Below are 27337 nucleotides of genomic sequence, written 5' to 3' on the forward strand. Positions count from 1 at the left end.
AATGATAATGGCATTTATTAAGCACTTACTATGTGCAAAACACTGTTCTAAGAAGGTGATCAGGCTGTCCCATGGGGGGCTCACAGTCTTCATCCCCATCTTACAGATGAGGTAACTGAGGCCCAGAGAAGTGAAGTGACTTGCCCAAAGTCACACAGCTGACAGTTGGCAAACCCGGGATTTGAACCCATGACCTCTGACTCCAAAACCCGGGCTCTTTCCACTGAGCCACGCTGCTTCTCCAAAATGGGGATTCAATCCTCCTACTTAGATTGTGAACCCCATATGCGATCTGATTTTCTCCTATAATGGCAAAGTGTCTAGAGCCCGGGCCTGGGAATCAGAAGGTCATGGGTTCTAATTCCGGCTCCGCCACTTTTCCGCTGCATGACCTTGGGCGAGTCCAACGTCTCCTCCAACTACCCCTCTCCATTCCCCCCCCCCTTACCTCCTTCCCTTCCCCACAGCACCTGTATAGATGTTTATATGTCTGTACGGATTTATTACTCTATTTATTTATTTATTTTACTTGTACATATCTATTCTATTTATGTCATTTTGTTAATATATTTGGTTTTGTTCTCGGTCTCCCCCTTCTAGACTGTGAGCCCGCTGTTGGGTAGGGACCGTCTCTATATGTTGCCAACTTGGACTTCCCAAGCTCTTAGTACAGTGCTCTGCACACAGTAAGCACTCAATAAATACGATTGATTGATTGATTGATTGAGTCACTTCACTACTCTGAGCCTCAGTTCCCTCATCTGTAAAATGAGGATTAAGACTGTGAGCCCTATGTGGACAGGGACTGTGTCCAACCCAATTTGCTTGTGTAGTAATGATAATGATGCCCAAAGTCACACAGCTGACAGTTGGCAGAGTCAGGATTTGAATCCATGACCTCTGACTCCAAAGCCTGGGCTCTTTCCACTGAGCCACGCTGCTTCTCCAAGCACTTACTATGTGCCAAGCACTGTTCTAAGCACTGGGATTTATGCAAGTTAATCAGGGTGGACACACCCCTGTCCCCCGGGGGGCTCACAGTCTTCACCCCCATTTTCCAAATGAGATCACTGAGGCACAGAGAAGTGAAGTGACTGGCCCAAGGTCACCCGGCAGCAGCGTGGCTTAGTGGAAAGAACCCAGGCTTCGGAGTCAGAGGTCGTGGGTTCAAATCCCGGCTCTGTCACTTGTCTGCTGGGTGACTTTGGGCAAGTCACTTCACTTCTCTGGGCCTCAGTTCCCTCATCTGGAAAATGGGGATGAAGAGTGTGAGCCCCCAGTGGGACAACTTTCATTCATTCATTCATTCATTCAATCGTAGTTATTGAGCGCTTACTGTGTGCAGAGCACTGTACTAAGTGCTTGGGAAGTCCGAGTTGGCAACATATAGAGACAACCTGATCACCTTATATCCTCCCAGTGCTTAGTACAGTGCTTTGCACATAGTAAGCGCTTAATAAATGCCATCATCATTAGTATTGTTATTATTATTAGTGGAGAAGCAGCGTGGTTTAATGGAAAGAACCCGGGTTTGGGAGTCAGAGGTCGTGGGTTCTAATCCCAGCTCTGCCACTTGTCAACTGTGTGACTTTGGGCATCATTCTTCTTCTTCTAGACTGTGAGCCCGCTGTTGGGAAGGGACCGTCTCTAGATGTTCCCAACTTGTACTTCCCAAGCGCTTAGTACAGTGCTCTGCACACAGTAAGCGCTCAATAAATACGATTGATTGATATTATTATGTGGCGGAGATGGGATTAGGCTTTCCTCACCTCGCCCCCTCCTACCTCACCTCCCTTCTCTCCTTCTACTGCCCAGCCCGCAGCCTCCGCTCCTCCACCACTAATCTCCTCACTGTACCTCGTTCTCGCCTGTCCCGCCGTCGACCCCCGGCCCCCGTCCTCCCCCGGGCCTGGAATGCCCCCAGTCCCTCTGCCCCTCCGCCAAGCTCGCTCTCTTCCTCCCTTCAAGGCCCTGCTGAGAGCTCACCTCCTCCAGGAGGCCTTCCCAGACTGAGCCCCTTCCCTCCTCTCCCCCTCGTCCCCCTCTCCATCCCCCCATCTTACCTCCTTCCCTTCCCCACAGCACCTGTATATATGTATATATGGTTGTACATATTTATTACTCTATTTATTACTCTATTTATTTATTTATTTATTTTACTTGTACATTTCTATCCTATTTATTTTATTTTGTTGGTATGTTTGGTTCTGTTCTCTGTCTCCCCCTTTTAGACTGTGAGCCCACTGTTGGGTAGGGACTGTCTCTATGTGTTGCCAATTTGTACTTCCCAAGCGCTTAGTACAGTGCTCTGCACATAGTAAGCGCTCAATAAATACGATTGATTGATTGATTGATTGATTAGCACACAGGTCTTTCTGAATCCCAGGCCCGGGCTCTAGCCACTAAGCAACACTGCTTCTGTATGAATTGGTATTTAGACTGTAAGCCCCTCGTGAGACAGGGACTGAGTCCCACCTACTATTTGATTTATTTTGTTAAAGATGTGCATCTAGCTTTACTTCTGTTTATTCTGATGTCTTGATACCTGTCCACATGTTTTGCTTTGTTGTCTGTCTCCCCCTTCTATATATGTATATACCTGTATATATGTATATATGTTTGTACATATTTATTTCTCTATTTATTTATTTATTTATTTTACTTGTCCATATCTATTCTATTTATTTTATTTTGTTAGTATGTTTGGTTTTGTTCTCTGTCTCCCCCTTCTAGACTGTGAGCCAACTGTTGGGTAGGGACTGTCTCTAGATGTTGCCAACTTGGACTTCCCAAGCGCTTAGTCCAGTGCTCTGCACACAGGAAGCGCTCAATAAATACGATTGATTGATTGATTGATTGATTCTAGACTGTGAGCCCGCTGTTGGGTAGGGACCGTCTCTGTATGTTGCCAACTTGGACCTCCCAAGCGCTTAGTACAGTGCTCTGCACACAGTAAGCGCTCAATAAATACGATTGAATGAATGAATGAATGAATGAATGACCTTGTGTCTCCCCCAGCACTTAGAACAGTGCTTAAGCACTTAATAATAATAATAATCATGGCATTTATTAAGCGCTTACTATGTGTCAAGCACTGTTCTAAGCTCTAGGGAGGTTATAAAGGTGATCAGGTTGTCCCACGAGGGGCTCACAGTCTTAATCCCCATTTTCCAGATGAGGTAACTGAGGCCCAGAGAAGTGACTTGCCCAAAGTCACACAGCTGACAATTGGCAAAGCCGGAATTTGAACCCATGACCTCTGACTCCAAAGCCCGGGCTCTTTCCACTGAGCCATGTTGCTTCTCACTGAGCCATGCTGAGCAGTAGTAATAATTCACCAGGTAGTAGTAGTAGTAGTAGTAATTCACTATGTAGTAGTAGTAGTAGTAGTAGTAGTAGTAGTAGTAGTAGTAGTAGTAATAATTCTCTGGATTGTCATGGTAGTAAGCAGCGTGGCTCAGTGGAAAGAGCCCGAGCTTGGGAGTCAGAAGTCATGGGTTCAAATCCCGGCTCTGCCACTTGTCATCTGTGTGACTTTGGGCAAGTCACTTCACTTCTCTGGGCCTCAGTTCCCTCATCTGGAAAATGGGGATGAAGACGGTGAGCCCCCAGTGGGACAACTTTCATTCATTCATTCATTCAATCATAGTTATTGAGCGCTTACTGTGTGCAGAGCACTGTACTAAGTGCTTGGGAAGTCCAAGTTGGCAACATATAGAGACAGTCCCTACCCAACAGCGGGCTCACAGTCTAGAAGGGGGAGACAGACAATGAAACAAGACATATTAACAAAATAAAATAAATAGAATAAACATGTACAAATAAAATAAATAAATAGAGTAAAAAATCCGTACAAACATATATAGATATATACAGGTGGTGTGGGGAAGGGAAGGAGGTAAGGCGGTGGGAGATGGGGGAGAGGAAGGAGGGGGCTGGGTGTGGGAAGGCCTCCTGGAGGAGGTGAGCTCTCAGTAGGGCCTTGAAGGGAGGAAGAGAGCGAGCTTGGCGGATGGGCAGAGGGATTGGGGGCATTCCAGGCCCGGGGGAGGACGGGGGCCGGGGGTCGATGGCGGGACAGGCGAGAAGGAGGCCTAACGGTGAGGAGATTAGCGGCGGAGGAGCGGAGGGTGCGGGCTGGGCTGGTCAAGGAGAGAAGGGAGGTGAGGGAGGAGGGGGCCCGGGGATGGATGGATGGATGGATGGACAGCCTGGAAGCCCAGGGGGAGGAGTTTCTGCCTGATGCGCAGATTGACTGGTAGCCACTGGAGATTTCTGAGGAGGGGAGTAACATGCCCAGAGCGTTTCTGGACAAAGACAATCCGGGCAGCGGCGTGAAGTATGGATTGAAGTGGGGAGAGACACAAGGATGGGAGATTGGAGAGGAGTCTGATGCAGGAGGAGGAGGCTGATCACCTTGTATCCCCCCCAGCACTTAGAACAGTGCTTTGCACATAGTAAGCGCTTAACAAATGTCATCATTATTATTACTGCTCCGTGGCAATTACAGCTATTTCTACTACACAGTGAATGAATACTACTACTACTACTACTACATAATAATAATAATCAATCAATCAATCGTATTTATTGAGCACTTAATGTGTGCAGAGCACTGTACTAAGCATTTGGGAAGTACAAGTTGGAAACATTAGAGACAGTCCCTACCCAAAAGTGGGCTCACAGTCTAGAATAATAATAATAATAATGGCATTTATTAAGCTCTTACTATGTGCAAAGCACTGTTCTAAGCAGTGGGATAGATACAAGGTGATCAGGATGTCCCATATGGGGCTCACAGTCTTAATCCCCATTCTCCAGATGGGGTAACTGAGGACCAGAGAAGTGAAGTGACTTCATCAATCGTATTTATTGAGCGCTTACCGTGTGCAGAGCACTGTACTAAGCACTGACTTGCCCAAAGTCCCACAGCTAAGTGGCGGAGTCGGGATTTGAACCCATGGCCTCTGACTCCAAAGCCCGGGCTCTTTCCACTGAGCCACGCTTTATCCACCAAACCATTCTCTCTCTTCTCAAATTATGAATTCTCTCCGGTTATGCGAAAAACAGTTTTTAAAGTGAATGTCCTGACACGCTTAATGTATTGAGGTCCCATTAGAAGCTTCTCTCTGAAGATTTGTTGATCCAGGCCTGAGAATAAGAATGAAAAATTCAGCCCCCCATTATATTTTCATCAATCTTTTCCCCCCGGCGATACCCGAAATGAATTAAATCGCTATTTTATCCTTGTAGATTACGAATTACTCCTGAGGTTGGGAGAGTGGGCCTTCTGCTTCTATAGAGAAAGAAAAAGTGTTACGTATTTTGGGGGGTTTTAATGGCATTTGGTAGGTGCCAGGCACTGTACTAAGCGCTGGAGTAGATACAAGCTCATCAGATTGGACACAGTCCCTGTCCCCCGTGGGGCTCACAGTCTTCATCCCCATTTCACAGATGAGGTAAAATAATAACAATAATGATGATGTTTGTTAAGCGCTTACTATCATCATCATCATCATCAATTGTATTTATTGAGCGCTTACTATGTGCAAAGCACTGTTCTAAGCTCATGGGGGGATATAAGGGGATCAGGTTGTCCCACGGGGGACTCACAGTCTTCATCCCCATTTGACAGATGAGGAAACTGAGGCCCAGAGAAGTTAAGTGACTTGCCTAAAGTCACACAGCAGGCAAGTGGTGGAGCCGGGATTAGAACCCACGACCTCTGACTCCCAAGCCCGGGCTCTTTCCACTGAGCCATGCTGCTTCTCTAAATAATAATAATAATGGCACTTATTAAGCACTTACTATGTGAAAAGCACTGTTCTAAGCGCTGAAAGGGGCACCAAGCGCTTAGTACAGTGCTGTGCACACAGTAAGCGCTCAATAAAGACAATTGAATAAGTGAAGGAAAGGGAGATGTTCGTGTGACAGAAAAGCAGTGTGGTTCAGTGGAAGGAGCCTGGGCTTTGGAGTCAGAGGTCATGGGTTCAAATCCCGGCTCCGCCAATTGTCAGCTGTGTGACTTTGGGCAAGTCACTTCACTTCTCTGGGCCTCAGTTACCTCATCTGTAAAAGGGGGATTAAGACCGTGAGCCCCCCGTGGGACAACCTGATCACCTTGTAACCTCCCCAGCGCTTAGAACAGTGCTTTGCACATAGTAAGCGCTTAATAAATGCCATTATTATTATTATTATTATTAATATGATTATTATTAACTTCAGGTTTTTGTTACCGTTTCAGGTTTTTCACTCCTCATTCACGGCGTCCTACGTGATTTATAATATCTACACCAGGTGAGTCCTTCCATCCCTCTGTGACCTCACTTTGGCTGCTTAGTACAGTGCCTGGCACGTCATAAGAGCTTAATAGATACCCTGATTATTATTATTCTTCACTCAACTCCTCCTGCTCCTTTATTCACAATAATAATTATGGTATTTGTTAAGCGCTGACTATGTGTCAAGTGCTGTACTAAGCGCTGGGGTGGATACAAAGCCACTCGGGTTGGACCCAATCCCTGTCCCACGTGGGGCTCACAGTCTCAGTCCCCATTTTATAGATGGGGTAACTGAGGCCCAGAGAAGTGAAGTGACTTGCCCAGGGTCACACAGCCGACTGGTGGCAGGGCCGGGATTAGAACCCATGACCTTCTGACTCTCAGGCCCGTGGCCGCTGAAGCCACTCTGCTTCTCAGCAGTCCCGTCCTCTGCACATAATAATAATAATAATAATAATAATAATAATGATAATAATAATAGTATCCATTAAGCGCTTACTATGTGCAACATGGCTCAGTGGAAAGAGCCTGAGCTTTGGAGTCAGAGGTCATGGGTTCAAATTCCGGCTCCGCCAACTGTCAGCTGTGTGACTTTGGGCAAGTCACTCCACTTCTCTGTGCCTCAGTGACCTCATCTATAAAATGGGCATGAAGACTGTGAGCCCCCGTGGGACAACCTGATCACCTTGTAACCTCCCCAGTGCTTAGAACAGTGTTTTGCACATAGTAAGCACTTAACAAATACCATCATAATAAAACTAATAATGATGGTATTTGTTAAGCACTTACTATGTGCCGGGCACTGTACTGAGCGCTGGGGTGGATACAAGAAAACGCTTACTAGTAATACTACTACTAATAATGATGAGGTTTGTTAAGTGCTTAGATATTTGGTAGAGAAGCAGCGTGGCTCAGTGGAAAGAGCCCGGGCTTTGGAGTCAGAGGTCATGGGTTCAAATCCCGGCTCCGCCACTTGTCAGCTGTGTGACTTCGGGCAAGGCACTTCACTTCTCTGGGCCTCAGTTCTCTCATCTGTAAAATGGGGATTAAAACGGTGAGCCCTGCCGTGGGACAACCTGATCACCTTGTAACCTCCCCAGTGCTTAGAACAGTGCTTTGCACATAGTAAGTGCTTAACAAATGCCATCATTATTATTATCATTATCTTGTAATCAGGGAAGGGAATGGGGGACAGCCTGATAAGCTTGTATCTCCCCCTGCACTTAGAACAACAAATATTATTATTATTGTTCTTATTGTGTGCCAAGCGCTGTTCTATAATAATGATAATAATGGCATTTATTAAGCGCTTATTATGAGCAAAGCACTGTACTAAGCACTGGGGAGGTTACAGGGTAATCAGGTTGTCCCATTGGGGGGGGCTCACAGTCTTAATCCCCATTTTCCAGATGCGGTAACTGAGGCCCAGCGAAGTGAAGTGACTTGCCCAAAGTCACACAGCTGACAAGTGGCGGAGCTGGGATTTGAACCCAAGACCTCTGACTCCAAAGCCCGAGCTCTTTCCGCTGCTTCTCTTAGACTGACTGTGAGCCCACTGTTGGGTAGGGACCGTCTCTACATGTTGCCAACTTGTACTTCCCAAGCGCTTAGTACAGTGCTCTGCACACAGTAAGCGCTCAATAAATACAATTGATTGATTGATTGATTGTACACCCGTTGCTGAGTAGGGACCGTCTCCATATGTTGCCGACTTGACTTCCCAAGCGCTTAGTACATTGCTCCGCACACAGTAAGCGCTCAATAAACATGATTGAATGAATGAATGAATGTTCTGAACGCCCAGTAAATATTATTGACTGATCGATTGATTGATTCAACTTGTACTTCCCAAGCGCTTAGTCCAGTGCTCTGCACACAGTAAGCGCTCAATAAATACGATTGATTGATTGATTGATTGATTGATTGTAAGCCCGTTGCTGGGTAGGGACCGTCTCTATACGTTACCAACTTGTACTTCCCAAGCGCTTAGTACGTTGCTCTGCACACAGTAAGCACTCAATAAATGCGATTGAATGAATGAATGAACATTCTGAGCGCCCAGTAAATATTATTGACTGATCGATTGATTGATTCAACTTGTACTTCCCAAGCGCTTAGTCCAGTGCTCTGCACACAGTAAGCGCTCAATAAATACAATTGATTGATTGATTGATTGATTGTAATCCCATTGCTGGGTAAGGGCCGTCTCTATATGTTGCCGAGTTGGACTTCCCAAGCGCTTAGTACGTTGCTCCGCACACAGTAAGCGCTCACGAATGAATGAATGAATGTTCTGTGTGCCCAGTAAATATTATTGACTGATCGATTGATTGATTCAACTTGTACTTCCCAAGTGCTTAGTCCAGTGCTCTGCACACAGTAAGCGCTCAATAAATACGATTGATTGATTGATTGATTGATTGATTGTACGCCCGTTGCTGGGTAGGGACCGTCTCTATATGTGGCCGACTTGTACTTCCCAAGTGCTTAGTACGTTGCTCCGCACACAGTAAGCGCTCAATAAATGCGATTGAATGAATGAATGAATGTTCTGAGCGCCCAGTACATGCTATTGACTGATCGATTGATCGATTGGTGTCGGTATTTTCCAGGGAAGTGTGGGAGTTGAACCCTCCAGAAGTGGAAGACTCGGTTTTGCAGTACGCTGCCTGGGGAGTCCGAGGACAGCAGCTGGTAAGGGACCCAGGTGTTCGACAGGGAACACCCCAGCCTCAGTTTCCCTCCCTCTTTGTATGGTATTTGTTATTAATAATAATGGCATTTATTAAGCGCTTACTATGTGCAAAGCACTGTTCTAAGCGCTGGGGTGGATACAAGGTGATCAGGTTGTCCCGCATGGGGCTCACAGTCATCATCCCCATTTTCCAGATGAGGTAACTGAGGCTCAGAGAAGTGAAGTGACTTGCCCAAGGTCACACAGCAGAGATGTGGCGGAGCCGGGATTTGAACCCATGACCTCTGACTCCAAAGTCCGGGCTCTTTCCACTGAGCCACGCTGCATAATAATAACAATCATAATTGTATTTGTTAAGCACTTACTGTGTTCATTCAGTCGTATTTTTAGACTGTGAGCCCACTGTTGGGTCGGGACCGTCTCTAGATGTTGCCGACTTGGACTTCCCAAGCGCTTAGTACGGTGCTCTGCACACAGTAAGCGCTCAATAAATATGATTGATTGATTGATTGATTGAGCGCTTGCGACGTGCCGTGCACTGCACCGAGCGATGGGGAGGTTACAAGCGAATGGCTCAGCGGAAGGAGCCCGGGCTTTGGAGTCAGAGGTCAGGGGTTCAAATCCCGGCTCCGCCACTTGTCAGCTGTGTGACTTTGGGCAAGTCACTTCACTTCTCTGGGCCTCAGTTCCCTCATCTGTAAAATGGGGATTAAGACTGTGAGCCCCACATGGGACAACCTGATCACCTTGTATCCCCCCAGTCACTTCACTTCTCTAGACTGTGAGCCCGCTGTTGGGTAGGGACTGTCTCTATATGTTGCCAACTTGTACTTCCCAAGCACTTAGTACAGTGCTCTGCATACAGTAAGTGCTCAATAAATACGATTGATTGATTGATTGATTCTCTAGACTGTGAGCCCACTGTTGGGTAGGGACTGTCTCTATATGTTGGCAACTTGTACTTCCCAAGCGCTTAGTCCAGTGCTCTGCACACAGTAAGCGCTCAATAAATACGATTGATTGATTGATTGATTCCTTTTAGACTGTGAGCCCACTGTTGGGTAGGAACTGTCTCTATATGTTGGCAACTTGTACTTCCCAAGTGCTTAGTCCAGTGCTCTGCACACAGTAAGCGCTCAATAAATACGATTGATTGATTGATTGATTCCTTTTAGACTGTGAGCCCACTGTTGGGTAGGGACCATCTCTATATGTTGGCAACTTGTACTTCCCAAGCGCTTAGTACAGTGCCCTGCACACAGTAAGCGCTCAATAAATACAATTGATTGATTGATTGATTCCTTTTAGACTGTGAGCCCACTGTTGGGTAGGGACTGTCTCTATATGTTGGCAACTTGTACTTCCCAAGTGTTTAGTCCAGTGCTCTGCACACAGTAAGCGCTCAATAATTACGATTGATTGATTGATTCTCTGGGCCTCAGTTACCTCATCTGGAACATGGGGATGAAGACTTTGAGCTCCCCGTGGGACAACCTGATCACCTTGTAACCTCCCCAGTGCTTAGAACAGTGCTTTGTACATAGTAAGCGCTTAATAAATGCCATTCAGTCATTCATTCAATCGTATTCATTGAGCGCTTACTGTGTGCAGAGCACTGTACTAAGCGCTTGGGAAGTACAAGTTGGCAACATATAGAGACGGTCCCTACCCAACAGTGGGCTCACAGTCTAGAAGATCCATCATTATTATTATTATAGTAATGTTAATACTAATAATGACATTTGCTGAGTGCTTACTATGTGCCAGGCACTGTTTTTTTTTTTTATAATGGCATTTATTAAGCGCTTACCATGTGCAAAGCACTGTTCTAAGCACTGGGAAGTTTACAAGGTGATCACGGGGGGCTCCCAGTCTTCATCCCCATTTTCCAGATGAGGGAACTGAGGCCCAGAGAAGTGAAGTGACTTGCCCAAGGTCACACAGCTGACAAGCGGCGGAGCCGGGATTTGAACCCATGACCTCTGACTCCAAAGCCCGGGCTCTTTCCACTGAGCCACGCTGCTTCTCGTGGCTCACGCAACTGCTTACTAGTAATAGTAATAATGATGATATTTGTTAAGCGCTTACTATGTGCCAGGCACTGTTCTGAGCACTGGGGTGGATACAAGGAAACGCTTACTAGTAATAAGAATACTAATGATGATATTTGTTGAGCGCTTACTATGTTCCAGGCACTGTACTGAGCGCTAGGGTGGATACAAGCAAACGCTTACTAGTAATGATAATACTAGTAATGATATTTGTTGAGCGCTTACTATGTGCCAGGCACTGTTTTAAGCCCTGGGGGGGATACAAGCAAACGCTTACTAGTAATAAGAATGCTAATAATGATGATATTTGTTGAGCGCTTACTATGTTCCAAGCACTGTACTGAGCGCTAGAGTGGATACAAGCAAACGCTTGCTAGTAATAATAATACTAATAATGATATTTGTTGAGCACTTACTATGTGCCAGGCACTGTTTTAAGCACTGGGGGGGAATACAAGCAAATGCTTACTAATAATAATACTAATAATGATGATATTTGTTAAGCGCTTACTATGTGCCAGGCACTGTTCTGAGCACTGGGGTGGATACAAGGAAACGCTTACTAGTAGTTAGTAATAATAGTAATAATGATGATATTTGTTGAGCGCTTACTATGTTCCAGGCACTGTACTGAGCCCTAGGGTGGATACAAGCAAACACTTACTAGTAATAATAATACTAATAATGATATTTGTTGAGCGCTCACTATGTGCCAGGCACTGTTCTAAGCCCTAGGGTGGATACAAGCAAACGCTTACTAGTAATAAGAATACTAATAATGATGATATTTGTTGAGCACTTACTATGTTCCAGGCACTGTACTGAGCGCTAGGGTGGATACAAGCAAACGCTTACTAGTAATAATAATACTACTAATGATATTTGTTGAGCGCTTACTATGTGCCAGGCACTGTTTTAAGCGCTGGGGTGGATACAAGCAAATACTTACTAGTAATAATAATGCTAATAATGATGATATTTGTTGAGCGCTTACTATGTTCCAGGCACTATTTAAGCACTGGGGAGGATACAAGCAAACACTTACTAATAATAATACTAATAATGATGATATTTGTTAAGCGCTTACTATGTGCCAGGCACTGTTCTAAGCCCTGGGGTGGATACAAGCAAACGCTTACTAGTAATAAGAATACTAATAATGATGATATTTGTTGAGCCCTTACTATGTTCCAGGCACTGTACTGAGCACTAGGGTGGATACAAGCAAATGCTTGCTAGTAATAATAATAATAATAATGATAATGATATTTGTTGAGCACTTACTATGTGCCAGGCACTGTTTTAAGCACTGGGGTGGATACAAACAAATGCTTACTAGTAATAATAATGCTAATAATGATGATATTTGTTGAGCGCTTACTATGTGCCAGGCACTATTCTAAGCACTGGGGGGGATACAAGCAGACGCTTACTAATAATAATCCTAATAATGATGATATGTGTTAAGCGCTTACTATGTGCCAAGCACTGTTCTGAGCACTGGGGTGGATACAAGGAAATGCTTACTAGTAGTTAGTAATAATACTAATAGTGATGATATTTGTTGAGCGCTTACTATGTTCCAGGCACTGTACTGAGCGCTAGGGTGGATACAAGCAAACGCTTACTAGTAATGATAATACTAGTAATGATATTTGTTGAGCACTTACTATGTGCCAGGCACTGTTCTAAGCCCTGGGGTGGTTACAAGCAAACACTTACTAGTAAGAAGAATACTAATAATGATGATATTTGTTAAGCGCTTACTATGTTCCAGGAACTATTCTAAGCACTGGGGGGGATACAAGCAAACGCTTACTAATAATAATCCTAATAATGATGATATGTGTTAAGCGCTTACTGTGTGCCAGGCACTGTTCTAAGCACTGGGGTGGATCCAAGCAAACGTTTACTAGTAATACTAACACTAATAATGATTATATTTGTTAAGTGCTTACTATGTGCCAGGCATTGTTCTAAGCACTGGGGTGGATAATAATAATAATAATGATAATAATAGTATTTGTTAAGCGCTTACTATGGGCAAAGCACTTTTCTAAGCACTGGGGGGATACAAGGTGATCAGGCTGTCCCATGTGGGGCTCACAGTCTTAATCCCCATTTTACAGATGAGGGAACTGAGGCCCAGAGAAGTGAAGTGACTTGCCCAAAGTCACACAACTGACAACTGGCAGAGCCAGAATTTGAACCCAGGACCTCTGACTCCAAAGCCCGGGCTCTTGCCACTGAGCCAGGCTGCTTCTCGTGGCTCACGCAAACGCTTACTAGTAATAATAATAGTAATAATGATGATATTTGTTAAGCGCTTACTATGTGCCGGGCGCTGTACTGAATACTGGGGTGGATACAAGCAAATGCTTACTAGTAATAATAATACTAATAATGATATTTATTAAGCACTTACTATGTTCATTCAAACGTATTTATTGAGCGCTTACTGTGTGCAGAGCACTGTACTAAGCACTTGGGAAGTACAAGTCGGCAACATATAGAGACGATCCCTACCCAGCAGTGCCAGGCACTGTTCTAAGCGCTGGGATAGATACAAGGTGATCAGGTTGTCCCACGGGGGGCTCACAGTCTTCATCCCCATTTTCCAGATGAGGGAACTGAGGCCCAGAGAAGTGACTTGCCCAAGGTCACGCAGCAGACAAGGGGAGTAGACGGGATTAGAATCCACGACCTCTGACTCCCAAGCAGCCCGAGCCCTTACTACTAAGTCACGCTGCTTCTTACTATGCGACGGGCACTGTACTAAGCGCTAGGGGTGGATACATGCTAATCGTGTTGGACTCTGTCCCTGTCATTCATTCATTCATTGAATCATATTTATTGAGCGCTTACTGTGTGCAGAGCACTGGATTAAGCGCTTGACTCAAAGTCTTAATCCCCGTTTTGCAAGTGAAGGAACTGAGGCCCAGAGAAGTCAAGTGACTTATCCAAGGTCACACAGCAGACAAATGGTGGAGTCGGGATTCGAACCAATACCATTGTCTGACTCATAGGAATAATAATAATAATATAATTGGCATTTGTTAAGCGCTTACTATGTGCAAAGCACTGTTCTAAGCACTGGGGAGGATACAGGGTGATCGGGTTGTCCCATGTGGGGGCTCACAGTCTTAATCCCCATTTTACAGATGAGAGAACTGAGACCCAGAGAAGTTAAGTGACTTGCCCAAGATCACACAGCGGACGTGGTGGAGTCAGGATTCGAACCCATGACCTCTGACTCCAAAGCCCGGGCTCTTTCCACTGAGCCACGCTGCTTCTCTATAATATTGTATCTGATGGCCAGTTTGCTCCTTCGCCACTTTTATATTAACATTTGTCTCCCCGCCCCTAGACCGTATGCTCCTTGAGGGCAGGGAATGTGTTATATTGTCTCCTCCCAAGCGCTTAGTACAGTGCTTTGCACATAGTGAGCGCTCGATAAATAGGATTGAATGAATGCACAGCAGGTCTGGTCAAACACCACGAGTTTATTTAGCAAGACTTGGGAGACGGTTACACAATTTAGAACAAAAATGTTGCCGTTTTTGGAATTCAGGCTCTTGTGTGTGTGTGTGACATCAGCTTCAGACCAAGACAATTTAGTAGTGATGATGATGATGATGGTGGTATTTGTTAAGCGCTTCCTTGGCTCAATGGAAAGCGCTTAGTACAGTGCTCTGCGCACAGTAAGCGCTCAATAAATACGATTGAATGAATGAATGAAAGAGCCCGGGCTTTGGACTCAGAGGTCATGGGTTCAAATCCCAGCTCCGCCGCTTGTCAGCGGTGTGACTTTGGGCAAGTCACTTCACTTCTCTGTGCCTCAGTTACCTCATCTGTAGAATGGGGATTAAGACTGCGAGCCCCACATGGGACAACCTGATCACCTTTTTTTTTTTAATGGCATTTATTAAGCACTTACATTAAGCATTACATTGCATTACATTTATTAAGCACTTACATTAAGCATTTATTAAGCGCTCAAGTGCAATGCACTGTTCTAAGCGCTGGGGAGGTGACAAGGTGATCAGGTTGTCCCACGGGGGGCTCACGGTCTTAATCCCCATTTTACAGATTAGGGAACTGAGGCCCAGAGAAGTGAAGTGACTTGCCTAAAGTCACACAGCTGACAATTGGCGAAGCCGGGATTTGAACCCATGACCTCTGACTCCAAAGCCCGTGCTCTTTCCACTGAGTCACGTTGCTTCTCTTGCTTGTATCCTCCCCAGCGCTTGGAACAGTGCTTGGCACATGGTAAGCGCTTAACAAATACCAAAATTATTATTATTATAACTATGCACATAGTAAGCGCTTAACAAATACCAAAATTATTATTATTATTACTATGTGCCAAGCACTGTTCTAAGCGCTGGGGGACATATAAGGTGATCAGGTTGTCCCACGTGGGGCTCACGGTCTTCATTCCCATTTGACAGATGAGGGAACTGAGGCACAGGGAAGTGAAGTGACTTGGCCAAAATCACACAACTGACAAGTGGCAGAACCGGAATTAGAACCCATGACCTTTTGAGAGAAAGAGAGAGACAGGTCTTGGTATTTGTTGTATTTGTTAAACGCTTTCTACTACTACTACTAATAATGATGATGGTATTTGTTAAGCGCTTACTATGTGTGAAGCACTGTTCTAAGCGCTTGGGGGGATATAAGGTGATCAGGTTGTCCCACGTGGGGCTCACAGTCTTCATCCCCATTTGACAGATGAGGGAACTGAGGCACAGAGAAGTGAATTGACTTGCCCACATGGGGCTCACGGTCTTCATCCCCACTTGACAGATGAGGGAACTGAGGCTCAGAGAACTGAAGTGACGCCCACGTGGGGCTGAGTCTTCATCCCCATTTTCCAGATGAGGGAACTGAGGCTCAGAGAACTGAAGTGACACCCACGTGGGGCTGACAGTCTTCATTCCCATTTTCCAGATGAGGGAACCGAGGCTCAGAGAACTGAAGTGATGCCCACGTCGGGCTGAGTCTTCATCTCCATTTTCCAGATGAGGGAACTGAGGCTCAGAGAAGTGAAGTGACTTGCCCAAGTGGGGCTGAGTCTTCATCCCCATTTTCCAGATGAGGGAACTGAGGCTCAGAGAAGTGAAGTGATGCCCACGTGGGGCTGACAGTCTTCATCCCCATTTTCCAGATGAGGAAACAGAGGCTCAGAGAAGTGAAGTGACTTGCCCACGTGGGGCTGACAGTCTTCATCCCCGTTTCCCAGATGAGGGAACTGAGGCTCAGAGAATAATAATAATAATAATGATGGCATTTGTCAAGCACTTACTATGTGCAGAGTACTGTTCTAAGCGCTGGGGGGGATACAAGGTGATCAAGTTGTCCCACGTGGGGCTCACAGTCTTAATCCCCATTTTACAGATGAGGGAACTGAGGCTCAGAGAAGTTAAGTGACTTGCCCAGGGTCACACAGCAGACATGTGGCGGAGCCGGGATTCGAACCCATGACCTCTGACTCCAAAGCCCGGGCTCTTTCCAATGAGCCACGCGGCATTTGTTAAGCGCTTACTATGTGCAGAGCACTGTTCTAAGCGCTGAGGGGGATACAAGGTGATCAAGTTGTCCCACGTGGGGCTCATGAGGGAGCCCATGAGGGAACTGAGGCTCAGAGAAGTGAAGTGACTTGCCCAGGGTCACACAGCGTACATGTGGCGGAGCTAGGATTCGAACCCAGGTCCCCTGCCGGTCTGATGTTCTGTCCGTGGGGAGCATCAGGTAAACAGCTCCGCGTCTCTACGCTTTGAGGTGGGAATGAATGGGATCCAAACATGGAGTTAGTTCCATGGGAAAAAACAATAAATAAACCAAAATGTGCGATTTAAAGGATCGTAGAGGGACAGCAAGGCCTGCTGGTGACCGGGACTGTCTCTATATGTTGCCAACTTGTACTTCCCAAGCGCTTAGTACAGTGCTCTGCACACAGTAAGCGCTCAATAAATACGATTGATGATGATGATAGTAAGCACTTAACCAATATCAACATTATTTAGCATTATTATTCTCTGGGCCTCAGTTCCCTCATCCGGAAAATGGGGTTGGAGACCGTGAGCCCCACGTGGGACAGGGACTGTGTCCAACCCGATTAGCTCCAGTGCTTAGAACAGTGACCGGTACATAGTAAGCGCTTAACAAATACTATTATTATTATTATTAAGCGCTCAGTACAGTGCTCTGCACACAGTAAGTGCTCAATAAATACGATTGATGATATTATTATCATCATTATTAATCGCAGCTCTGCCAAATGCCTGTTGGGTGACCTTGGGCAAGTCATTTCACTTTTCGGGGCCTCAGTTTCCTCTACTGAAAAATGGGGATTCAATCCGAGTTCTCCCTCCTGCTTAGACTGTGAGCCCCACGTGATGCCTGATTAATAATAATAATAATAATAAATAAATAAATAAATCGTATTTATTGAGCGCTTACTGTGTGCAGAGCACTGTGCTAAGCGCTTGGGAAGTACAAGTTGGCAACATATAGAGACAGTCTCTATCCAACAGTGGGCTCACAGTCTAGAAGGCATTTATTAAGCGCTTACTATGTTCTAAGCGCTGATTATAGCATGATAACTAATAATAGAGAAGCAGCGTGGCTCGGTGGAAAAAGCCCGGGCTTTGGAGTCAGAGGTCATGGGTTCAAATCCCAGCTCCGCCAAGTGTCAGCTGTGTGACCTTGGGCAAGTCATTTAACTTCTCTGTGCCTCAGTTACCTCATCTGTAAAATGGGGATTAAGACTGTGAACCCCCCCGTGGGACAACCTGATCACCTTGTAACCTCCCCAGCGCTTAGAACAGTGCTTTGCACATAGTAAGCGCTTAATAAATGCCATTATTATTATTATTATAGTAATAATGATGACATTTGTTAAGTGTTTACTATGTGCAGAACACTGTTCTAAGCGCTGAAGCAATGGGGAAGGATAATCCAAGTATGAGAAGCAGCGGGGCTCGGTGGAAAGAGCCCGGGCTTGGGAGTCGGAGGTTGTGGGTTCGAATCCTAGATCTGCCACTTTTCTGCTGGGTGACCTTGGGCAAGTCACTTCACTTTTCTGGGCCTCAGTTCCCTCATCTGGAAAATGGGGATGAAGGCTGTGAGCCCCATGGGGGACAACCCGATTACCTTGTATCTACCCCAGTGCTTAGAACAGTGCTTAGCACATAGTAAGCACTTAACAAATACCATCATTATTATTATTATTAAGTGGTGTTTTTTAGAGAAGTAATGTGGCCGCTTGGTTAGAGCTCAGGCCTGGGAGTCAGAGGTCGTGGGTTCTAATCCCGACTCCACTACTTGTCTGCTGTGTGACCTTGGGCAAGTCACTTCACTTCTCTAAGCCTCAGTTGCCTCATCTATAAAACGGGGATTCAATTCCTGTTCTCCCTCCAAGATTGTGAGCCTCGCGTTGGGCAATCAATCAATCAATCAATCGTTTTTATTGAGCGCTTACTGTGTGCAGAGCACTATACTAAGCACTTGGGAAGTACAAGTTGGCAACATATAGAGATCAATCAATCAATCAATCGTATTTATTGAGCGCTTACTGTGTGCAGAGCACTGTACTAAGCGCTTGGGAAGTCCAAGTTGGCAACATATAGAGACAGTCCCTAGCCAACAGTGGGCTCACAGTCTAAAAGGGGGAGACAGAGAACAAAACCAATCATACTAACAAAATAAAATAAATAGAACAGATATGTACAAGTAAAATAAATAAATTAATTAATAGAGTGATAAATCTGTACAAACATATATCCATATATACAGGTGATGTGGGGAAGGGAAGGAGGTAAGATGTGGGGGATGGAGAGGGCAAGGACTGTTACTGCCCCGATTATCCTGTAGCATCTTCCCCAGTGCTTAACAAATACTATTAAAAATATAGTTACATTTAGAGTCAGACGTCATGGGTTCAAATCCCAGCTCCACCAATTGTCAGTTGTGTGACTTTGGACAAGTCCCTTCACTTCTCTGGGCCTCGGTGACCTCATCTGTCAAATGGGGATGAAGACTGTGAGCCCCCCGTGGGACAACCTGATCAACTTGTAACCTCCCCAGCACTTAGAACAGTGCTTTGCACATAGTAAGTGCTTAATAAATGTCATCATTATCATTATTATTCTCTGGGCCTCAGTTCCCTCCTCTGGAAAATGGGGATGAAGACTGTGAGCCCCTCGTGGGACAGGGACTGCGTCCAACCTGGTTAGTTTGTATCTAGACCATAAGCCCGGTGTGGGCAGAGATTGTCTCTCTTTATTGCTGAATTGTGCTTTCCAAGCGCTTAGTACAGTGCTCTGCACACAGTGAGTGTTCAATAAATGCGATCGAATGAATGACTGAGTCCACGCTAGCACCTAGATTGGTGCCTGGCACATATTAACAAGCTTTTTATGGGCAGGGAACATGGGCTATTGTGATTATCGATCTTTCCAAAGCGCTTAGTACAGGGCTCTGCACACAGGAAGCGCTCAATGAATATAATAATAATAATTATAATAATAATAATGGTATTTGTTAAGCACTTACTATGTGCCAAGCACCGTTCTAAGCACGGAGAGGGATACAAGGTGATCAGGTTGCCCCACCTGGGGCTCACAGTCTTCACCCCCATTTTACAGAGGAGGGAACTGAGGCCCAGAGAAGAGAAGTGACTTGGCCAAAGTCACACAGCTGACAAGCAGTGGAGTCGGGATTAGAACCCACGATATATGACTCCCAAGCCCGGGCTCTTTCCGCTAAACCAAATGGCTTCACGGGGGGCCACGTTGCTCATCAAAAAAAGCTATTCCCTTTAAACCCCATAAACAATAATAATAATAATAATAATGATATTTGTTAAGCACTTTCTATGTGCCAAGCACTGTTGTATGCGCTGAGGGAGATACAAGGTAATCAGGTTGTCCCACATGGGGCTCACAGTCTTCATCCCCATTTTACAGAGGAGGGAACTGAGGCCCAGAGAAGAGAAGTGACTTGGCCAAAGTCACACAAATGACAAGCGACGGAGTTTTTTTTTTTAATGGCATTTGTTAAGCACTTACTATGTGCAAAGCACTGTTCTAAGCGCTGGGGAGGATACAAGGTGATCAGGTTGTCCCACAGGGGACTCACAGTCTTCATCCCCATTTTACAGAGGAGGGAACTGAGGCCCAGAGAAGTGAAGTGACTGGCCCAAAGTCACACAGCTGACAATTGGCAAAGCCGGGATTAGAACCCATGACCTTTGACTCCCAAGCCCGGGGTCTTGCTGCTAAACCACGCAGCTTCCCATGAGATGCGCTTACCTCCTTCCCTTCCCCACAGCACCTGTATATATGTATATATGTTTGTACATATTTATTACTCTATTCATTTATTTATTTATCATCATCAATCGTATTTATTGAGCGCTTATTTTACTTGTACGTATCTATTCTATTTCTTTTATTTTGTTAGTATGTTTGGTTTTGTTCTCTGTCTCCCCCTTTTAGACTGTGAGCCCACTGTTGGGTAGGGACCGTCTCTATAGGTTGCCAACTTGGACTTCCCAAGCGCTTACTACAGTGCTCTGCACACAGTAAGCGCTCAATAAATATGATTGATTGATTTATTGCTCTGCACATAGTAAGCGCTCAATAAATACGACTGAGTGAAGAAATGAAAGATGCCATCTGTGTTTTCTCTGCCATCCACTACAGATCTATATATTCGAAAACAACATTTACTACCAGCCCGACGTGAAGAGCAGCTCGCTGAGACTCACCTCTTCGGGAAAAGAAGGATTCATTTATAACGGAATCGCAGACTGGTTATACGAACGTGAGTCACTCGTTTGGATTTTGGACGGATAAAGCGGGGAAGTCGAAGCTCCTTCATTCACTCAGTAGTATTTATTGAGCGCTTACTGTGTGCAGAGCACTGGACTAAGCGCTTGGTAAGTCCAATTCGGCAACGGAGACAGTCCCTACCCAACAACGGGCTCACAGTCTAGAATCGGGAGACAGACAACAAAACAAGTAGAAAGGCATACTTGTTTATTATATTTATATCATTGTATTATATTATATATTATTATATTATATTTATTTATTTTATTTGTACATATTTATTCTACTTATTTTATTTTGTTAATATGTTTTGTTTCGTTCTCTGTCTCCCCCTTCTAGACTGTGAGCCCACTGTTGGGTAGGGACCGTCTCTATATGTTGCCAACTTGTACTACTACTACTACTAATAATAATTGGCATTTGTTAAGCGCTTACTATGTACAAAGCACTGTTCTAAGCGCTGGGGAGGATACAGAGTGATCAGGTTGTCCCACGTGGGGCTCACAGTCTTAATCCCCATTTTACAGGTGAGGTAACTGAGGCCCAGAGAAGTTAAGTGACTTGCCCAAGATCACACAGCAGACATGTGGTGGAGTCGGGATTCGAACCCATGACCTCTGACTCCAAAGCCCGGGCTCTTTCCACTGAGCCACGTACTTCCCAAGCGCTTAGTACAGTGCTCTGCACACAGTAAGCGCTCAATAAATACGATTGAATGAATGAATGAATGATAGCATCAAAATTGATAAATAGAACTATAGATATATACACATCATCAATACAATTAATAGAATGATAAATACATTCTGGGTGCTAATCCTGTCTCCACCACCTGTCTGCTGTGTGACTTTCAGCAAGTCACTTCACTTCTCTGGGCCTCAGTTGCCTCATCTGGAAAATGGAGATTAAGGGTGTGGGGACTGTCTCTATCTGTTGCCGACTTGTACTTCCCAAGCGCTTAGTCCAGTGCTCTGTGCACAATAAGCGCTCAGTAAATATGAATGAATGAATAAATGTGGGACAGGGACTGTGTCCAACCTAATAGAGCCCGGGCTTGGGAGTCAGAGGTCATGGGTTCAAATCCCGGCTCCGCCAACAGTCAGCTGTGTGACTTTGGACAAGTCACTTCACTTCTCTGGGCCTCAGTGACCTCATCTGTAAAATGGGGATGAAGACTATGAGCCCCATGTCGGACAACCTGCTGACCTTGTATCTACCCCAGCACTGAGAACAGTGCTTGGCATAGAGTAAGGGCTTAACAAATATCATCATCATCATCATCATCATTAATAATGATGGTATTTTTTTTTAATGATGGTATTTTTTAAGCGCTTACTATGTGCAAAGCACTGTTCTAAGCACTGGGGAGGTTACAAGGTGAACAGGTTGTCCCACGGGGGGCTCACAGTTTTAATCCCCATTTTACAGATGAGGTAACTGAGGTCCAGAGAAGTTAAGTGATTTGCCCAAAGTCACACAGCTGACAGTTGGCGGAGCCGGAATTTGAACCCCTGACCTCTGACTCCAAAGCCCAGGCTCTTTCCACTGAGCTACGCTGCTTCCCCTATTATTATTATTATTATTATTATTATTATTATCATTATTATTATTATTATTATTATTATTATTATTAGAAGCAGCGTGGCTCAGTGGAAAAGAGCACAGGCTTTGGAGTCAGAGGTCATAGGTTCAAATCTCAGCTATGCCAACTGTCTGCTGGGTGACTTTGGGCAAGTCACTTCACTTCTCTGGGCCTCAGTGACTTCATCTGTAAAATGGGGATTAAAACTGTGAGCCCCCTGTGGGACAACCTGATCACCTTGTAACTTCCCCAGCGCTTAGAACAGTGCTTTGCACATAGTAAGCACTTAACAAATGCCATCATCATTATTATTATTATTACTATCCCCCTTTTAGACTGTGAGCCCACTGTTGGATAGGGACTGTCTCTATATGTTGCCAATTTGTACTTCCCAAGCGCTTAGTACAGTGCTCTGCACATAGTAAGTGCTCAATAAATACGATTGATGATGATGATGATGATGATGATGATGATGATGATATCTACCCCAGGGCTTAGAACAGTGCCTGGCACACAGTAAGTGCAGGATAGCCTAGTGGATAGAGCACAGGCCTGGGAATCACAAGGACCTGGGTTCTATCCCTGCCTTTGCCACCTGTCCGCTGTGTGACCTTGAGCAAGTCATTTTACTTCTCTGGGCCTCAGTTCCCTCATTTGCAAAATGGGGATTAAGACTGTGAGCCCCACGTGGGACGAGAACTGATGAGCTTGTATCTACCTCAGAAATTAGAAAAGCGCATGACACATAGTAAGCACGTAACAAGGACCATAATTATTATTTATTCACTCATTAATTCATTCCGTCCTATTTATGGAGTGCTTACTGTGTGCAAGCACTGTACAGAGCACTTGGGAAAGTACAACATAACGGCAAACAGGCGCGCATTCCCTGCCCACAGCGAGCTGACAGTCTAGGGAAGGGGGAGACAGACATGATTAGAAATAAATAAAGTTACAGATCTGGATGTAAGTGGTGTGGGGCTGGGAAGGGGGATGAAGAAAGGGAGTGAGTCAGGGTGATGCAGAAGGGAGTAGGAGATGAGGAAAAGTGGGGCTTAGTCAGGGAAGGCTTCTTGGAGGAGGTGGGCCTTCAGTAGGGCTTTGAAGATGGGGGAGAGTCATTGTCTGTGGGATTGGAGGAGGGAGGGTGTTTCGGGCCAGAGGCAGGAGTTGGGTGAGGGTCGGCAGTGGAGCGAAGTGTCCGGGCTGGGCTGGAGAAGGAGAGAAGGGAGGGGAGGTAGGAGGGGGCGAGGTGATGGATGGACAGCCTTGAAGCCCAGGGTGAGGAGTTTCTGCCTGATGCGCAGATTGACTGGTAGCCACTGGAGAGTTTTGAAGAGGGGGGGTGATATGTCCTGAGCGTTTCCGTAGAAAAATGATCCAGGCAGCCAACCGAAGTATGGACCGGAAGCGCAGGGAGGCAGGAGGCTGGGAGATAAGCCTCCCTCTGCCCATCCACCAAGCTAGCTCTCTTCCTCCCTTCAAGGCCCTACTGAGAGCTCACCTCCTCCAGGAGGCCTTCCCACACTGAGCCCCTTCCTTCCTCTCCCCCTCGTCCCCCTCTCCATCCCCCCATTTTACCTCCTTCCCTTCCCCACAGCACCTGTATATATGTATATATGTTTGTACATATTTATTACTCTATTTATTTTACTTGTACATATCTATTTTATTTATTTTATTTTGTTAGCATGTTTGGTTTTGTCTCCCCCTTTTAGACTGTGAGCCCACTGTTGGGTAGGGACTGTCTGTATATGTTGCCAATTTGTACTTCCCAAGCGCTTAGTACAGTGCTCTGCACACAGTAAGCGCTCAATAAATGCAATTGATGATGATGATGAGATAAGGAGATAAGGAGATGAGAGAAGCAGCGTGGCTCAGTGGAGAAGAGCACGGGCTTTGGAGTCAAAGGTCATGGGTTCAAACCCCGGCTTCGCCAATTGTCAGCTGTGTGACTCTGGGCAAGTCACTTCACTTCTCTGGGCCTCAGTTACCTCATCTGTAAAATGGGGATTGAGACTGTGAGCCCCACGTGGGACAACCTGATCACCTTGTAACCTCCCCAGCGCTTAGAACAGTGCTTTGCACATAGTAAGCGCTTAATAAATGCCATTATTATTATTATTATTATTATTATTATTATTATTATAAGGAGGCTGATGCAGTCATCCAGGTGGGAGAGGACAAGGGATTGCATTCAAGTGCTAGCTGTTGGGATGGAGAGGAAAAGGCAGGTTTTAGTGATGTTGAGGTAGAACTAACAACATTTAGTGGTAGCTCAAATATACGGGTTGAATGAGAGAGAGGAATCAAGGATAACACCAAGGTTAGGGACTTGTGAGATGGGAAGGATAATAATAATAATGTTTCCATTTGTTAAGCGCTTACTATGTGCAAAGCACTGTTCTAAGCGCTGGGGGGGGTACAAAGTGATCAGGTTGTCCCACGTGGGGCTCACAGTCTTAATCCCCATTTTACAGATGAGGTAACTGAGGCTCAAAGAATAATAATAATGTTGGCATTTGTTAAGCGCTTACTATGTGCAAAGCACTGTTCTAAGCACTTGGGGGATACAAAGTGATCAGGTTGTCCCACGTGGGGCTCAGAGTCTTAATCCCCATTTTACAGATGAGGTAACTGAGGCTCAGAGAAGTTAAGTGATTTACCCCAGGTCACACAGCAGACGTGTGGCAGAGCCGGGATTTGAACCCATGACCTCTGACTCCAAAGCCCGGGCTCTTTCCACTGAGCCACGCTGCTTCATGGATGATGGGGCCATCAGAAGTGATGGGAAAGTGAGCGAGAGGACGGGGTTTGGGTGGGAAGATAAGAAGCTCAATTTTAGCCATATTGAGTTTGAAATAATAATAATATTATTATTATTGGAGATACAAGGTTATCAGGTTGTCCCCCATGGGGCTCACAGTCTTCATCCCCATTTTTTACAGCTGAGGTCACTGAGGCACAGAGAAGGGAAGTGACTTGCCCAAGGCGACAGAGCAGACAAGTGGCAGAATCGGGATTAGAACCTACGACCTCTGACTCCCAAGCCCAGGCTCTATCAGTAATAATAATAATAATAATTATAATAGTGGTATTTGTTAAGCGCTTACTATGTGCAAAGCACTGTTCTAAGCACTTGGGGGGATACAAGGTGATCAGGCTGTCCCACATGGGGCTCACAGTCTTCATCCCCGTTTTACAGATGAGGGAACTGAGGCACAGAGAAGTGAGGTGACTTGCCCAAAGTCACACAGCTGACAACTGGTGGGGCCGGGATTTGAACCCATGACCTCTGGCTCCAAAGCCCGTTCTCTGGCTCAGTGGAAAGAGTACGGGCTTTGGAGTCAGAGGTCATGGGTTCAAATCCCGGCCCCGCCAGAAATGGCAGGAAGACATCCAAGTACAAGAAGACAAGTAGAGAAGCAGCGTGGCTCAGTGGAAAGAGCCCGGGCTTTGGAGTCAGAGGTCATGGGTTCGAATCCCGGCTCCGCCACATGTCTGCTGTGTGATCTTGGGCAAGTCTCTTAACTTCTCTGAGCCTCAGTTCCCTCATCTGGAAAATGGGGATGAAGACTGTGAGCCCCACTTGGGGCAACCTGATCACCCTGTATCCTCCCCAGCGCTTAGAACAGTGCTTTGCACATAGTAAGCGCTTAACAAGTGCCTATTATTATTATTATTATTATTATTATTAAGTAGAGATGCCTTGAAGGTGGGAGGAGATGTGAGACTGCAGAGAGGGAGAGAGATCGAGGCTGGAGATGGAGATTTGAGTGTCATCAGCATACAGGTGATAGTTGAAGCCGTGTGAGTGAATGGGTTTTCCAGGGGCGTGGGTGTAGACGGAGACTAGAAGGGGACCCAGAGATGAGCCTTGAGGGACCCCCATGACGGGGTGGGAGGCAGAGGCGCTTAATACAGTGATCTTTTAGACTGTGAGCCCACTGTTGGGTAGGGACTGTCTCTATATGTTGCCAATTTGTACTTCCCAAGCGCTTAGTACAGTGCTCTGCACACAGTAAGCACTCAATAAATACGATTGATGATGATGATCTGCACACAGTAAATGCTCAATAAATATGATTGAATGAAAAAAGCCCGCCAAGGGGACGGAGAATGAGCAGCCGGAGAGATAGGAGGAGAGGACAGCTGCGTGGAAGCAGCATGGCCCAGTGGAAAGAGCCCGGGCTTTGGAGTCAGAGGTCGTGGGTTCAAATCCCGGCTCTGCCACTTGTCGGCTGGGTGACTTTGGGCAAGTCACTTCACTTCTCTGCGCCTCAGTTCCCTCATCTGGAAAATGGGGATGAAAACTGTGAGCCCCCCGTGGGACAACCTGATCACCTTGTATCCTCCCCAGCGCTTAGAACAGTGCTTTGCACATAGTAAGCGCTTAATAAATACCATTATATTATATAAAAGGACAGCGTCCGTGAGGTTAGTTATCATTTCTAGGAGCTGGGGTGGTCAACAGGGTCGAAGGCAGCGGAGAAGTGGAGGAGGATGAAGATGGAATAGAGGCTGTTGGATTTGGCGAGAAGGGGGTCATCGGTGACCGCCGAGAGGACGGTTTCTGCGGAGCGAAGGGGACGGGCGCCATGATGGGAGGGCTCCAGGAGAGAATTGGAGGAGAGAAACTTGAGACAGCGGGTGTAGACGACTTCCTCGAGGAGTTTGGAGAGGACTGTGAGCCCACTGTTGGGGAGGGACTGTCTCTATAGGTCGCCGACTTGTACTTCCCAAGTGCTTAGTCCAGTGCTCTGCACACAATAAGCGCTCAATAAATACGATTGATTGATTGATTGACTGGTAGGAGGGGGGTGGGGCCGTAACTGGAGGGAGCCGTGGGGTCGAGGAAGAGGTATTTTTTAGGCTAGGGGAGACATGGG

The 27337-nt window shown here is 45.8% G+C and overlaps 1 protein-coding gene across 1 annotated transcript in view; it reads left to right on the forward strand.

Moving 5' to 3' along the window:
• The window catches only part of DPP10 (dipeptidyl peptidase like 10), a 301222-nt gene that overhangs the window by 118313 nt on the left and 155572 nt on the right, over positions 1-27337 (forward strand). Inside the window, exons 6-8 of the mRNA XM_038753670.1 lie at positions 6245-6297; positions 8894-8975; positions 20738-20858. Coding sequence (XP_038609598.1) covers positions 6245-6297; positions 8894-8975; positions 20738-20858 — 256 coding nt within the window. The remainder of the gene's footprint in view (positions 1-6244; positions 6298-8893; positions 8976-20737; positions 20859-27337) is intronic.

Source organism: Tachyglossus aculeatus, chromosome 1 (assembly GCF_015852505.1).
Source record: "Tachyglossus aculeatus isolate mTacAcu1 chromosome 1, mTacAcu1.pri, whole genome shotgun sequence".
Lineage (NCBI taxonomy): Eukaryota > Metazoa > Chordata > Mammalia > Monotremata > Tachyglossidae > Tachyglossus > Tachyglossus aculeatus.